This window comes from Sciurus carolinensis, chromosome 3 (genome assembly GCF_902686445.1).
Source record: "Sciurus carolinensis chromosome 3, mSciCar1.2, whole genome shotgun sequence".
In the NCBI taxonomy this organism is placed as follows: Eukaryota; Metazoa; Chordata; class Mammalia; order Rodentia; family Sciuridae; genus Sciurus; species Sciurus carolinensis.
This window is the reverse complement of record NC_062215.1, coordinates 66,398,342-66,411,293: the sequence shown is the minus strand read 5'-3', so window position 1 is coordinate 66,411,293 and position 12,952 is coordinate 66,398,342. Positions and strand designations below refer to the sequence as shown.

The 12,952-nt window shown below is 33.2% G+C and overlaps 1 protein-coding gene across 1 annotated transcript in view; it reads right to left on the bottom strand.

Moving 5' to 3' along the window:
* Positions 1–12,952, bottom strand: part of Suz12 (SUZ12 polycomb repressive complex 2 subunit) — a 42,889-nt gene that overhangs the window by 12,279 nt on the left and 17,658 nt on the right. The window contains exons 6-9 of the mRNA XM_047544689.1: positions 10,276–10,361; positions 8,192–8,423; positions 7,075–7,168; positions 2,163–2,268 (exon numbers count right to left, since the gene is read on the bottom strand). Of these exons, the coding sequence (XP_047400645.1) occupies positions 2,163–2,268; positions 7,075–7,168; positions 8,192–8,423; positions 10,276–10,361 (518 nt within the window). The remainder of the gene's footprint in view (positions 1–2,162; positions 2,269–7,074; positions 7,169–8,191; positions 8,424–10,275; positions 10,362–12,952) is intronic.

Genomic DNA, 12,952 nt, shown 5'->3' with positions numbered 1-12,952 from the left:
GTAAATTATGTCATTTATTTAAGAGCAGTTTAAATACATTTTTTCCAGCTAATCAATTTTTTTAAGTACTTTTATTTATATTTATGTGGTACTGAAGATCAAACCCAGTGCCTCACATGTGCTAGGCAAGCACTCTGCTGCTGAGCTACAAATTTGTGTGACAAATTTGCAGAATTAGACTTGGTAATGATCATTTTTTTTTAGTTTTATGCATTTTGCAGGATCTGCCCTCCATTAAAGTTACACCACCATGTTTACATCAAAGTGTTATGACAGTATGTGTCCTCATACCCCTAGTAACACTAGAAAATGTCTCTATAACATCTTTGTCAAACTCATAGTCAAAAGTAATTATCTTTGCTTCTTTCTGCATGTCCTTGAATACAAAGAGTGAATATCTTTATATATATATATATATATATACACACACACATATATACATATATATTATTATTTTTTTTAAGTTGTCAATGGCCCTTTATTTTTATTTATATGTGGTGCTGAGAACCAAACCCAGTACCTCACACATGCTAGGCAAGCACTCTACTACTGTGCTACGACCCCAGCCTAAGACAGAGTACCTTTTTAGAACTTTGCTGGCCACTTGTATTTGTTCTTTTAAGAACTCCCTGATTATCCTTTGCCAATTTTTCTTATTAGGTTACTATTTTTTCTTAGCATTATTTTTTTGGTGCCAGGTATTGAAGCCAGAGCCTTGCACATGCTAAGAATACAGTTACCAGTGTTTCACATCCCCAACTCCTTAATTTATAAATTGTTTCATATTATGTGTTCATAATGTTAACATTTTGTGTTAATGTATTTTCACCCAATCCATTGTGTCATAGGAGGGATGGGGATGCTGAGGGTCGAACCCAGGACCTCAAGCATGCTAAGCAAGCACTCCACTACTGAACAAAACCAATTGTTTTAAACTTGAGACTTTTGCAATAAAAAATGATTACTTTTAATAATGGCTTTTTTTATTTTATACCTTCTCTCTCTGCATCATTCCTACTAATGTCTTCATCTCAAGATTATATTAACATTTGCTTATATATTTTTCTGAAGTTACAATGCTGTGATTTATTTTTTAAGTACTATGGATTGAACCAAGGAGCACTTAACCACTGAGATACATCCTGAGCCCTTTTTTATTCGAGACAGGGTTTCACTAAGTTCCTTAGGGCCTCACTTAAGTTGCTGAGGCCGGTTGTGAACTTGTAATCCTCCTGCCTCAGCCTCTTGTTCACTGGAATTACAGGGGTGCACCACCACACCAAAGCAAGAGGATTAATTTTTACACTTATTGTTATAATCCTTCAGGAATTCAAATTTATTTTCAGATGACTAGGAACCACAATTAATAATTTATCTCTATATTACCACCTTTAACTAAATTTCAAGGGTACAGAAACTAATTCAGCACTATTATTCAGTGATCTGATTATCTGTTCCCATGATTATACCATACAGTTTAAGTTCTTGTAACTTTATGGTATGTTCCACTAACTGGTAAGTAAATGTTTCAAAATTTTCGTTAGTAATATATACTATAAGAATAACTTGAAACTAATTTTTAGGCTAAAAAAAAATTGTTGAGATTTTGCTTGTGATTGTATACTGATATATTTAGAAATAAATGACACTGCTACATTTTGTTGAGTCTATCCAAGAAATGCTGTATGCCTATTTATTCTTGTATAACTCTTAGAAGCTAAAAGTATGCTTCATCTAAGTTCTGCAATTTCTTGATAAATTTATTATTAGTCATCACATGTTGTTACTAGGAATGGGATTTAAAATTATCAGTTAACATTTATTGAGCACTTATTGTATGCCAGGCACAATGGTAAACATTTTATTATCTTATTTAATACATCAATTCTATCCCTCATTTTATAAATTAAGAAAACTGAGAAACAAATTAAATAATTTGCCAAATGCCACATAGTTAGGAACGGAAATTTCAATCAGGCAGTGTGGCTCCAAGAATAATGTCTTTCATTAAATACTCTGACTAGATCATTTTACTTGTGTTCTTTAAAGTGTTAAAACAAAATACTCTACTTCCAACATGAATTTGCATTTGGGGAAGAAAACATCAATCAAAAATGGGAGTTCATAACTATAACGTGCTCAGCCTTCTAAGTGGTCCATACCTTCCCATCAAGAATAGTCTCCCATGTTGCTCTTTTCTTGCTTATTGGACATTCTTCCATTTCCTGCATGGCTACTTCATATTCCCCATCTAAAAGCTGTAAGCGCCTGTTAGACAAACACATACACTTTAAAGTAACCTGTGTATTACTATAAGTACACAAATTCTACATCTTTACACTAAAAAGCATTTATTAAATTTATAAACTAGCTTATGTACCCAACAGGATTTTAATATTAGATCTACACTCCAGTCCTGACAAAAGCAATTTTAATGATTTACACTAACAGATAAATAACTAGAGAATTCTTTTATTATTGTAGTTTACAGATGTAACTCCACACATTGAAAATATAATATGGCTAAGGTCTCTAGACCTTTCATGTTTTAAACATTAAGTATAAAGCAAGTGTGTGGGCTTTATACTTTTAAAAATAGGATAACAACAGTCCTATAATACTTGCCTTAGGGGAACTAAGAATTAGGCTTGTTATTTTTAACTACTATAAATATTTGTACTAAAATCCTTTACCTTTATACTTGCCCAGTAAACTGATTAATGATTATAATAACAAATATGACAATTATAGGAACCTGAGGGCACCTGGCACATATAGATGCTCAATAAATATTTCACGGAAGAAGGAATAAATGAAATACTGGTTGATTCAAAGAACCAAATTATAATAATTAGATTATATTCCATGCAGTACAGTTTCTATGTATGTGTGTGTTATATATATATATTTTCCATACTTTTAAATAGTGGTGACCACTACTACTCTCAAACACCATTCTTTTACCATGTTCTATAATTAATTGTACATAGCAAGAATCTGGCTTCTCTTCATCAGCTTAAAACAAATACTATTAGTTGATAATAACTAAAATTTATTGAGTGCTTACTATGTGCCAGGCACTAAAGACTTTACGTGGTTCATTTAATCTTCCCATCAACTTTATGACCTAAGTTCTAATACTCCATTTTCACTGAGGCACAGAAACATTAAGTAACTTGCCTTAAGAACACACGGTAAGTAGTCAGATCTAGTCAGTGAATCCAGGTAGCCTGTCTCTAAAAGTCTGACTCTTAACATCAAATAATTTTGAAACTAAGAAATTTTGCCTTTTCTCTATGATGTACTACTTGATTTTAGTATACTTCCATAGTACATCAGCAAAGTTATTCAATTTTCTATTTTAAAAAGCTAATTTTATTTACTCATTTAAATAGGTCATACAGTCATATAGTTCTAGATTTTAAAGGTGCTTCCATCATGCTTTTACATGGCTACATAATATTTCATTTTATGGTTGTACATTTGATAGCTACAATCCAATGCACTCTCCTACCTGTAATGTATGAGGAGGCCTTTTCCCCCACAGCCTCATGAACAGTGCTTTATCAAGTTTTTTGATCTCTGTCAATCTGATAAGTGAAAAAATGACATCTCAGTGTACTTTTAATTCAGATGTCTTATATTTTTAATTGTTTACGAACTACATATATTCTTTTTTAATAAACTTTTTATTGTATCCTTTGCTCATTCTTCTGTTGGGCTGTGGTCTTTTTGAATTGCATAATTTTTTTAGAGGATTGAGACCTCTATAAATCATGAGTTGAAAATAATCTCCCCCCAACTTGCCAGTTTTATTTTTATGAATTTACTTTTAATTATTATTTTTGCAGTGCTGAAGATTGAACACAGTGGTACTGTACAACTGTGTTACATCCCTAACCCTTTTTACTTTGAGCAGGGTCTAAGTTGCGCAAGCTGATCTCAAACTTTTGATCTGCCTGCCTCAGCCTCCCCAGTGGCTGGGACTACATGCATGTGTCAGATTGGCTGTCATTATTTTCACTTTGGTTATGGCTGGGTTTTTTCCCCCCAAGTTTCTTATGTTTATTTTACCCAATATTTAATACTTTCTCTGTATGTCTCTTGAATTTTGGTTATACTTTCCAGAAGACTTACCTCTCTGATACTGCAAACACAATTTTTCACATCTGACCCCCAGATCTTGGCCTATACTACTCCTTTACTAAAAAGAATCAAGAGTGGATGAAATGGTAATCCAGAGCAAAGGCAGAAAAAGGCAAGCCTCAAATACCTTAATATTTCAGAAAATAAGGAAAAACTAAAAGGTAAGTCCAAAGGACACAAGAGCCTCCTTCTGATTAAATGTGGGATAATCTGGCCATTAGAAGGATTAGCAACATGAATAAACTAAAACTAGTTGAATAAAAAAATAGAATTTGCAGCTGGGTGCAGTGGTACATGCCTGTAATTCTACCAATTTAGGAGGCTGAGGCAGGAGGATCACAAATTCAAGAACACTCTCAGCAATTCAGCAAGATTTTATCCAGATAAAAATATAAAAGGTTATAGATATAGCTCAATAGTAGAGCACCCCTAGGTTCAATCCCCAAGGAGTGCACATGTGCGCACACACCAATTTTTACTAATCCATACTGGTAAAAATTAAAATTCCTCAATGGAAGATTAAACAGTTTGGTGAAAGGGTACTGGGGTAAAAGGATCTTCGCCCAGGTTCATGCATTAACATAGATTACATGTTAATTAGTGAAAAGCAAAAAACTGTTAAAAGAAAAAAATGGCAACCACCATCTTAACTGACTGACCCAACCTAATACTACATTGTTTGTGATGCAATACACAAAGAACACATCACCAATTAATTAGTATTTCTGCTAAAAGTGTTTAATTTGAATCTCATCATGAGGAAATAATCACCCAAGTCCAAACTGATATATATGCTGCAAAAACTATATGCTTATAATTAAAAAAGAAGTCACAGCCAGATTCTGCAGCACATGCCTATGACCCACCTACTTGCCAGGGTGAGGCAGAAGGATCCCTTGAGCCCAGGAGTTTGAGGCCAGCCTGGGCAACACTGTGAGATCCTATCTCAAAAACAAGCAAAATATTCTGCAGAACTATTCCAAATTGAAGGAAACTGAACAGAATGACAATTACCTACAGAATGGATGGGGGAGGGCAACACAAACCATAAAGGGTATTACTGAAGTCAAATGAGGAGCTAGTACTGTGTTGGTTCTATATTAATTCTCCTAAGCAGGACAAGTGTATTGTGGTTATGCAGGAAAATGCTCTGGTTTTTACGAAATAAATGTTGAAGTGTAAGTGAAGGATGAGGAATAAAAAATAATTCACCTGATTCAGCATAAAAATAAAATATACTAATAAAGCAATTGTGGCAAAATATTAATCTAGGTCAAGGGTATATGGTGCTAAATAATCATTCTTTCAACTTTTTTACAGGTTTGGTAATTTTCAAAATTAAAATTTGGAGGAAAATTCTCCCAGGATCTTCTTGGTATTTTTTAATTAAAAGAAATATTCCTTTCATACAAGGAATATGTTAACACATATGTGAATTAGAAAAAAAAAAAACACAATGACTCCCTTACTGCCAAAAACAGAACTTTTATCAATATCAATGAAGCCCAGTAAGCCTTGTCCTCACTGCTAGAAGACATAATCACCACTATCTTCTAGTATGTTTATGTTCCTATTGTTTTCTATTTAAATTTAATCCACATTCAAATTTTTGATTTTAAAAATGCACACACTATAATGGTTTCTATTACTAACATTGACATTACATGATATATTCTCAGATGTTAATCAAAATCTCTCTCATTCTCTAATATGAGGTGTTGGGGATGGAATCTGAGGTCTCAAACATGCTATGAAAATACTCTTGAGCTACCTCCCTGACCCTTTTTATATTTTGAGAGTGTCTAAGTTGCAGAAGTTGGCTTTGAACTTTGATACTCCTGCCTCAGTATCCCTTGTAGTTGGATTAGAAGCATGTACCACCATGCCCAGCTCTATCTCATTACATTTAATCTTCAAGGCTGTCATATTAAGAGTCTTATGCCTTTCTTTACCTGGTGGCTAACAAATGATTATTTTAAAGCATACTGCTAGCAACATTATGCTAAATCTAGCTTTAACATAAATGTAAAATAGGAGGAATGGGCCAGTTCCTTTTCTTTCTGTGTAAAAAAGAATGCTACATTTGTTTCCTAGACCTTCTTTTACTGATGCTAAAATGTTTTTTTCCCAGAAACTGATTATATGTCCTCGTATTTGCCACCCTATGTGAAATGCACACATAGCCACACAATGATTATATACAATTTTCTTATCTTTAGTAAACACGAACCCTAATATTTCCACAAGGTTCATTTCATTCAAGTCTGAAATATTACCTGCACCTAGAGGGTTTTTTTTTGGGGGGGTGGGGAGGTGGGTGTACCTGGGGTTGAACTCAGGGGCACTTGATTACTGAGCAACACCCCCAGCCCAATTTTGTATTGTATTTATGGAGTTGCTTAGCACCTCACTTTTTGCTAAGGCCAGCTTTGAACTTGTGATCCTCCTGCCTTGGCCTCACTAGCCACTGGGATTACAGGCATGCGCCACCTTACCCAACTACCTAGAAGCTTTATAGTAATCACTTATTCTCTTTATATATTTCTTCAAAGCACTCACCACCTGGTGACACCAACTGATGTTTCTGTGAAGTGGTCAATATCCTACATTGTAAGTTAAGCTCACGAAGGCAGGAATTTTGTTGCCTTCTCTGCCTGAGTACAATGTATGGCAGAGACTCAGAAATACTTGCTGAATGAACACTCTTAACTGAGTCATTCAAATAGCTCCTTTTCTGTGCTTACTGCATTCTATGTGATCAAGAGAAAAATTGAGTATTTGTATATTTGTTCTTCCATTTGTTGGAAAAAAAAAAAAAAAAAAAAAAGAGAGAAATAAAGGCAAGGAAACAATATCACCATTAACTTCTGCTTCAGAATGTAAACATTTCCAGAACATTATGGAAGCCTTACTTTCCATCAACGTTACCTGTTTTTATCAAATACTGTCATTTGTGCAACAAATGTCTTTTCCCCATCTTCACGATTTCGTTTCCTTCTGGCTGGAAGTTCTTCATTGACATCTAAATTTAACAAACATTTCTCATAAATCAAAGATTCAAACAAAAATGTTATTTATGATATACAGTTCCTTAACCTAATACATGCTACACTTATCCTAAATGAGGTACATTATAGGAAAGTTGTAATATAATATTCAGACCACAGTTGTTCCAATTTTGCAATTTTACCATATGTGTATGCCCTTACTTGTTGACATTGACAATAACCCATTATCTCTTCAAATGCTAATTTGTTTGAAATGATCTTCTCGGCTAAGCAAACTCTTTACTCATGGTTCCTTTTTAAGAACTTCAAAGAACACTACAGGACTCACAAAGATTATTTCTTCTATGGTGCTTCTCCATTCTCCACTGAACTTCACATATACCTCTATCACAGAACTCATTATTTTACCACATTTATTTCATGTCTGTCTCCCTACACTAGACTGTGAGCCTTTGGAGCACAGGACTGATTTAATCATCTTTTTATCTAACCTGCACCCCACACCTGTATGTTAGTTGGCTGATTATTTCAAAAGCAAATAGAATTGTTGGAAGAATAGAGGAATGGGTAGAGGGATTAATATGTGATAAGTATAATAAAATATTCACATTCAAGCTGGATACAAGTAGGGGTATGCACCTGAGTCCCAACACTTAGGGGCTGAGACAGGAGGATCACCTGAACTCAGGAGTTCAACACTGTCCTGGATAACAAAGTGAAAAAGTGAGACTCTCAAAAAAAACAAAAAAAAAAAAAAAAAAAAAAGGGTTCCTGTTTTAATCTGAGTGAGTAGACAGGTATTAACAATTCTTTCAACTGTTCTTTTATGTTTGAAAAGAAGTTGGGGGAGGAGAAATTCACTGTGTGCTAAGAGATCAATTTAAAATACCAGTCTTTCCAACTTTGGAAAGGTAAGGTTTTAAAATAATCAAAACAATACAACTGTGAACATTATGAAGGAATACTGGTTCACTCATTTTCATTGGTCATCTTATCTCCAATAATAAATGTAGTAAGATAACTGAAATAAAAATTACCAATATTTTCATTGGTTTCTCCATTTATCATTCCATTAAACTCTCTTCTTCCCGGACGAGTCACTCTAAATAGCAATGAGTAAGACTTCACCATATGGCTGTTACTAGGTTCAAATTCATTACTGGAAACTGCAAGGGACGGGAAATTTCCAGGTTTTGTTTGATTGAGGTCGGGATTCAAAGGCACCTGCTTTTTACCTGTGGGAACTTGCCTTATTGGACAACTTACATCCTGCAAAGGTAAAGATTATTAAATTAAATTTATACATGAGCAATGATACAATAAAATTTCTAACCACAGATATAGGAAACATGGTATAGGCCGTGATTACCAAATGTTAATCACTGTTCTGAAAATTGTGAAACAGATAAAAATGTGGAACAACTATATTCCAAACATTAAATCAACTGAATATTTTGGCAATATAATGAAAATAATGATATGGTATATCTAATATCTAGCTGATGGTCATACGAAATAGTTTTATATTAGAAATTAAGGGCTGGGGATGTAGCTCAGAGGTAGAGCACTTAGCTTCTGTTCTATCCCCAGTATGCAAAAGAAGTATGGAAATAAAAATCATGCTTAAGATATTAAATGTATGTAACTTCAACATTTCCCTTCAATTTTCCATTTGAACATAACAATATCTGATAGGGATGAATCCCACCAGAATTTAAAAAGATGGCTATAATAACCCCACAGTCAACATTATGAAACAATAAATTCATATATTAAAAAATGTTTAGAAGCAATAATTACCAAATTTTAAAAAGTAATGTTTTGTTAATATATAAAGATGTTATGCTGAAAGAGAAAAACTGAAAGATACAGAGGACCTTTGTGATCAGACTATAGTACGTATCTTATGGTAGACATCTTAAAAAAAAAAAAAAAAAAAAACTAGAATATATGCTCATGGTCAAAAGTCTACTGTACAATAGAGTGTAAAATGAGAAACTTTAAGTCTCACGCCCCAGGTTTTAACACTATAGAATGACAAATATTCGCAGTTGGCTGTTAATATTCTTCTAAGAAAACACTGATGCTTAAAAAAAAAAAAAAAAAAACTAAAAAGGATCAAAATATATTTGTATTCACATTTTTTTTGCTTTTGTGAGGGATACTAGGATTGAACCCAGGGACCCTTTAAAACTGAGCTACATCCCTAGCGCTTTTAATTTTTTATTTTGAGACAGGGTCTCACTAAGTTGCTTAGGGCCTCACTAAATTCCTGAGGCTGGCCTCAAACTTGCAATCCTCCTGCCTCAGCTTCCCAAGTCGCTGGGATTACAGGCATGTGCCACCACACCCAGCTCAAATTCACATTTTAATTATCTAACTAATTCTTGAACAATTTTTACCTCACTATTTATATGGGGGTTGGGTGGAAGTAAGGAGCATTAAGTCCAAACTTTATATAAACTTTTTGGTATATATACCTATACTACTGCTTCCCTTGGCCTTAGCCAACTTACTACCAATGTTCCAGTAGTTTTCAACTCCCTTATCATGTTAATAAGATCTTGACAGAACATAAGCATAGGAACCCCTATATGGGTCAGTTCCTGTTTCTCTTAAAAGACTAAAGGACTTGAAGACACTCACAGTATATCTGGCTGGCTTTGGTAGGTTGCCCAGGAAACTTAACCACTCTAACACTTGTTTCTATGGTGAAAAGATTTTATCTTCTAAATAAAAATTTGAAGCAATGTATTAATAAGTTAATGGCTGATAATGTTGACAACAAAACTTCTTTACATGAGAGTAGTGTTTCTTGTAGAAAAAACTCTCTTACCCCTTATCTAAAGTTTGAAAGAGTACTAATACCCAAGGAAGAACATAATAGAACTGAAATGATAGTGAAGTAACTGAATTCACATCATAAGATACTAAAATATAGCTTCTTCCCTTCATCTCCAGATTCCTATGAAAAAAGTTTTGTATAGATTAGAAAAAAACAAAGATATGGAAGGCTAGCAAGAAGTGTTATAATTCAGCCATCAACATATTTCTACATATGCATGAATAAGTTCAATTAATAAATTCATTCCATTTACTCTACCAGTATTTTATACATTACCTTTCTTTTTTTGTGGCAAACTTTGACAAGCAGGACTTCTAAGGTAACAGAATTTTGTTCATTTTCTGAGTTTTGTGATGGCTTATCTAAACAGAAAATCAATACGATAAATACAGTATTCATTTTCCCAAGAAGTCTGGGAATTTCATGATAAAGACTTCTCATAATACTCATGTTTACTCATTCTTTTTTCCCCAAATAAGTTCCAAACTTGCAGAAAACACTTTAAAAAAGCCTCTATGTAGTAATTTAAATAAACCTTTCACAAGACAAACATAATTACCTTTCTATATACTAATTACTTCTGATTTTAAGATTTAATATTTATAATAACATATACTAGGAAATTTATTTAAATTAGTTACTATTACAGGTTTGCTTATGAATGCACAGAGATATTGAAGAAGATTGTTTGTTTGTTTTTTTAACCCTTTCCCCAGAATTTATAGTCTAAATGGGAAAGCAAAACCTTGATATTATTTATTAGGCAGGGTATTCTCACAGCTTATAAAATTTAGTAATTTCGGTTTTGAATACTGAAGTCTGTATTTTATATATCAATTAACTAACAAAAGCTTCAAAAATTTAGGTTCCAGACTATTCCTCTATAATTTGTCTTTAAAGTCCTAAAGAAAAAAAAAAAAAAAAAAATGAAAAAATAGAAAAATAAATAAAGTCCCAAAGGTACAGAGCTGTGAATGTAGCTCAGTAGAAGAGCACTTGCCTAGCATGCTGGAGGTCCTAGGATTAATCCCCAGTACCTCAAAACAATAAACTCCAAAGTGTGTTAATAGTTTTAAGAATTCTATCAATTCCTCATTAAGCCTCAACAATATATAGAAATATTATAAGATGAATATATCATTATACACATAAAGAAAATTTTTGTACTGAGGCTTCAGATAATACTGTTTTCACTTTAAAAATATTTTCTTCATGTAGGGTATAGTCTCTTTAGAAGTTGAATCAGAATGGAAACACCAGTCAAAACCCAGTAATAAAATGCTCTCGGAACAATACTCGCCATGTAAATGGTACCCTAATAATCTCTGTATATTCATTCTAAGCTCTTTCAAGTAGCAATTGCTAAGCAAAAGTTTTCATTTAAAAACAAAAGAAAAAAATGCAAATTTTAGGGATCCTGATGTTGGTTTTCTATCCTGGTTTCTTAACATTAATTCTTTTTAAAAAACTACAAATATAACCTGAATGAACATGAAAGGAAATGTACTTTCTTCTTCATAAGTTACGCTAATTTCAAAGTTATAATAGGAAATTGTTTTCAGGAAACAAAACTATCAACAGAGGTTACTTTCTGACTTTAATAACAAAAGAAACAGTGAATTTAAGCAATTTTTAAACTTTACATTTTTTCATGTAGAACAGAAAAAATAGTTTAACCACACAGCTTGCCAAAGATATAATTTTAGTGTTTATATACATACCTACACACACACACACACACACACACACACAAATATGCACTTTAACAAGTCCTGGAAACAAAGAGCTAATGAACCTAAAAAGCTAAAATTATGAGCTAGGATACAGTTCAGTGGCAGGCCACTTGCCTAGCATGTGCCAAGCCCTGGGTTTAATCCCTAGTACCTCAAATAAGAAAAAAGAAATATTAGACTCCATATCCTTTTGAAGTACCATAGAAAACCAAATATGGATAAATAGAAATAAGGATCCCAGCATATAATTATAAATAGTTTAGTGGGGGGAACGCAGAAACACCATTTGGCTTACTTCTATATAAAAATGAATCAGTTCTAAGGCAAAAACTGAAAATTACATTAGTTAATAGATATGAACAGATTGCAAATTTCTCACATTAAAAACACGAGCCAGGCACAGGGGCACATGTGTGTAATCCCAGTGGCTGGGGAGGCTGAGGCCCTAGGCAACTCAGTGAAACCCTGTCTCTAAACAAAATACAAAAATAAGCTGGGGATGTGGCTCAGTGGTTTAGTGCCCTGAGTTCAATTCCCGGTACCAAAAAAAAAACAAAAGAAAACAAAACATGATCAGTTATCAAAATATTCTACAATATCTATTTTAATATAAAACTGATGGTTTTTTGTTTGTTTTCCTGCAGGACTGTGAATCATCCAGGGTCTTTCACATACTATGCAGGTACTCTACCACTAAACTATCTCCAGCCCCTTAAACTTTATTTCTTACTGAGCAATAAAGGAGGACCAACCTGGTCTCTGTTGGTAATAAAGGTTTTATTCCATTCCATGATAATTGGAAGATATATACGCAAATTTAGGACTAACTAGTTCAATAGGCATTTTATCCATTTTTTTTAAACAACTGTAATTTTCCCCAGCACATTTTCAGCTTTTATGGAATATAAAATACTATATAATTTCCTTGGTGCAATGCCTAACATATTGATAATATTCCACTTAAAATAGTGGTTATTTTAGTGTTTTCTAACCATATAGGAAAAAAATGCAATAACATTAACTCAAAATGTCTATGCAGAATGGATCATAGTGAGGAAGATTCTTCATCTAGTTCTTTTTAACAAGAAAAAATATATATATACATATATATATATATATAGTTGTCAATGAACCTTTATTATTTATTCATTTATTTATAAGGATCAAACCCAGTGCCTCATACATGCTAGACAAGCACTCTACTACTGAGCTGCAACCCT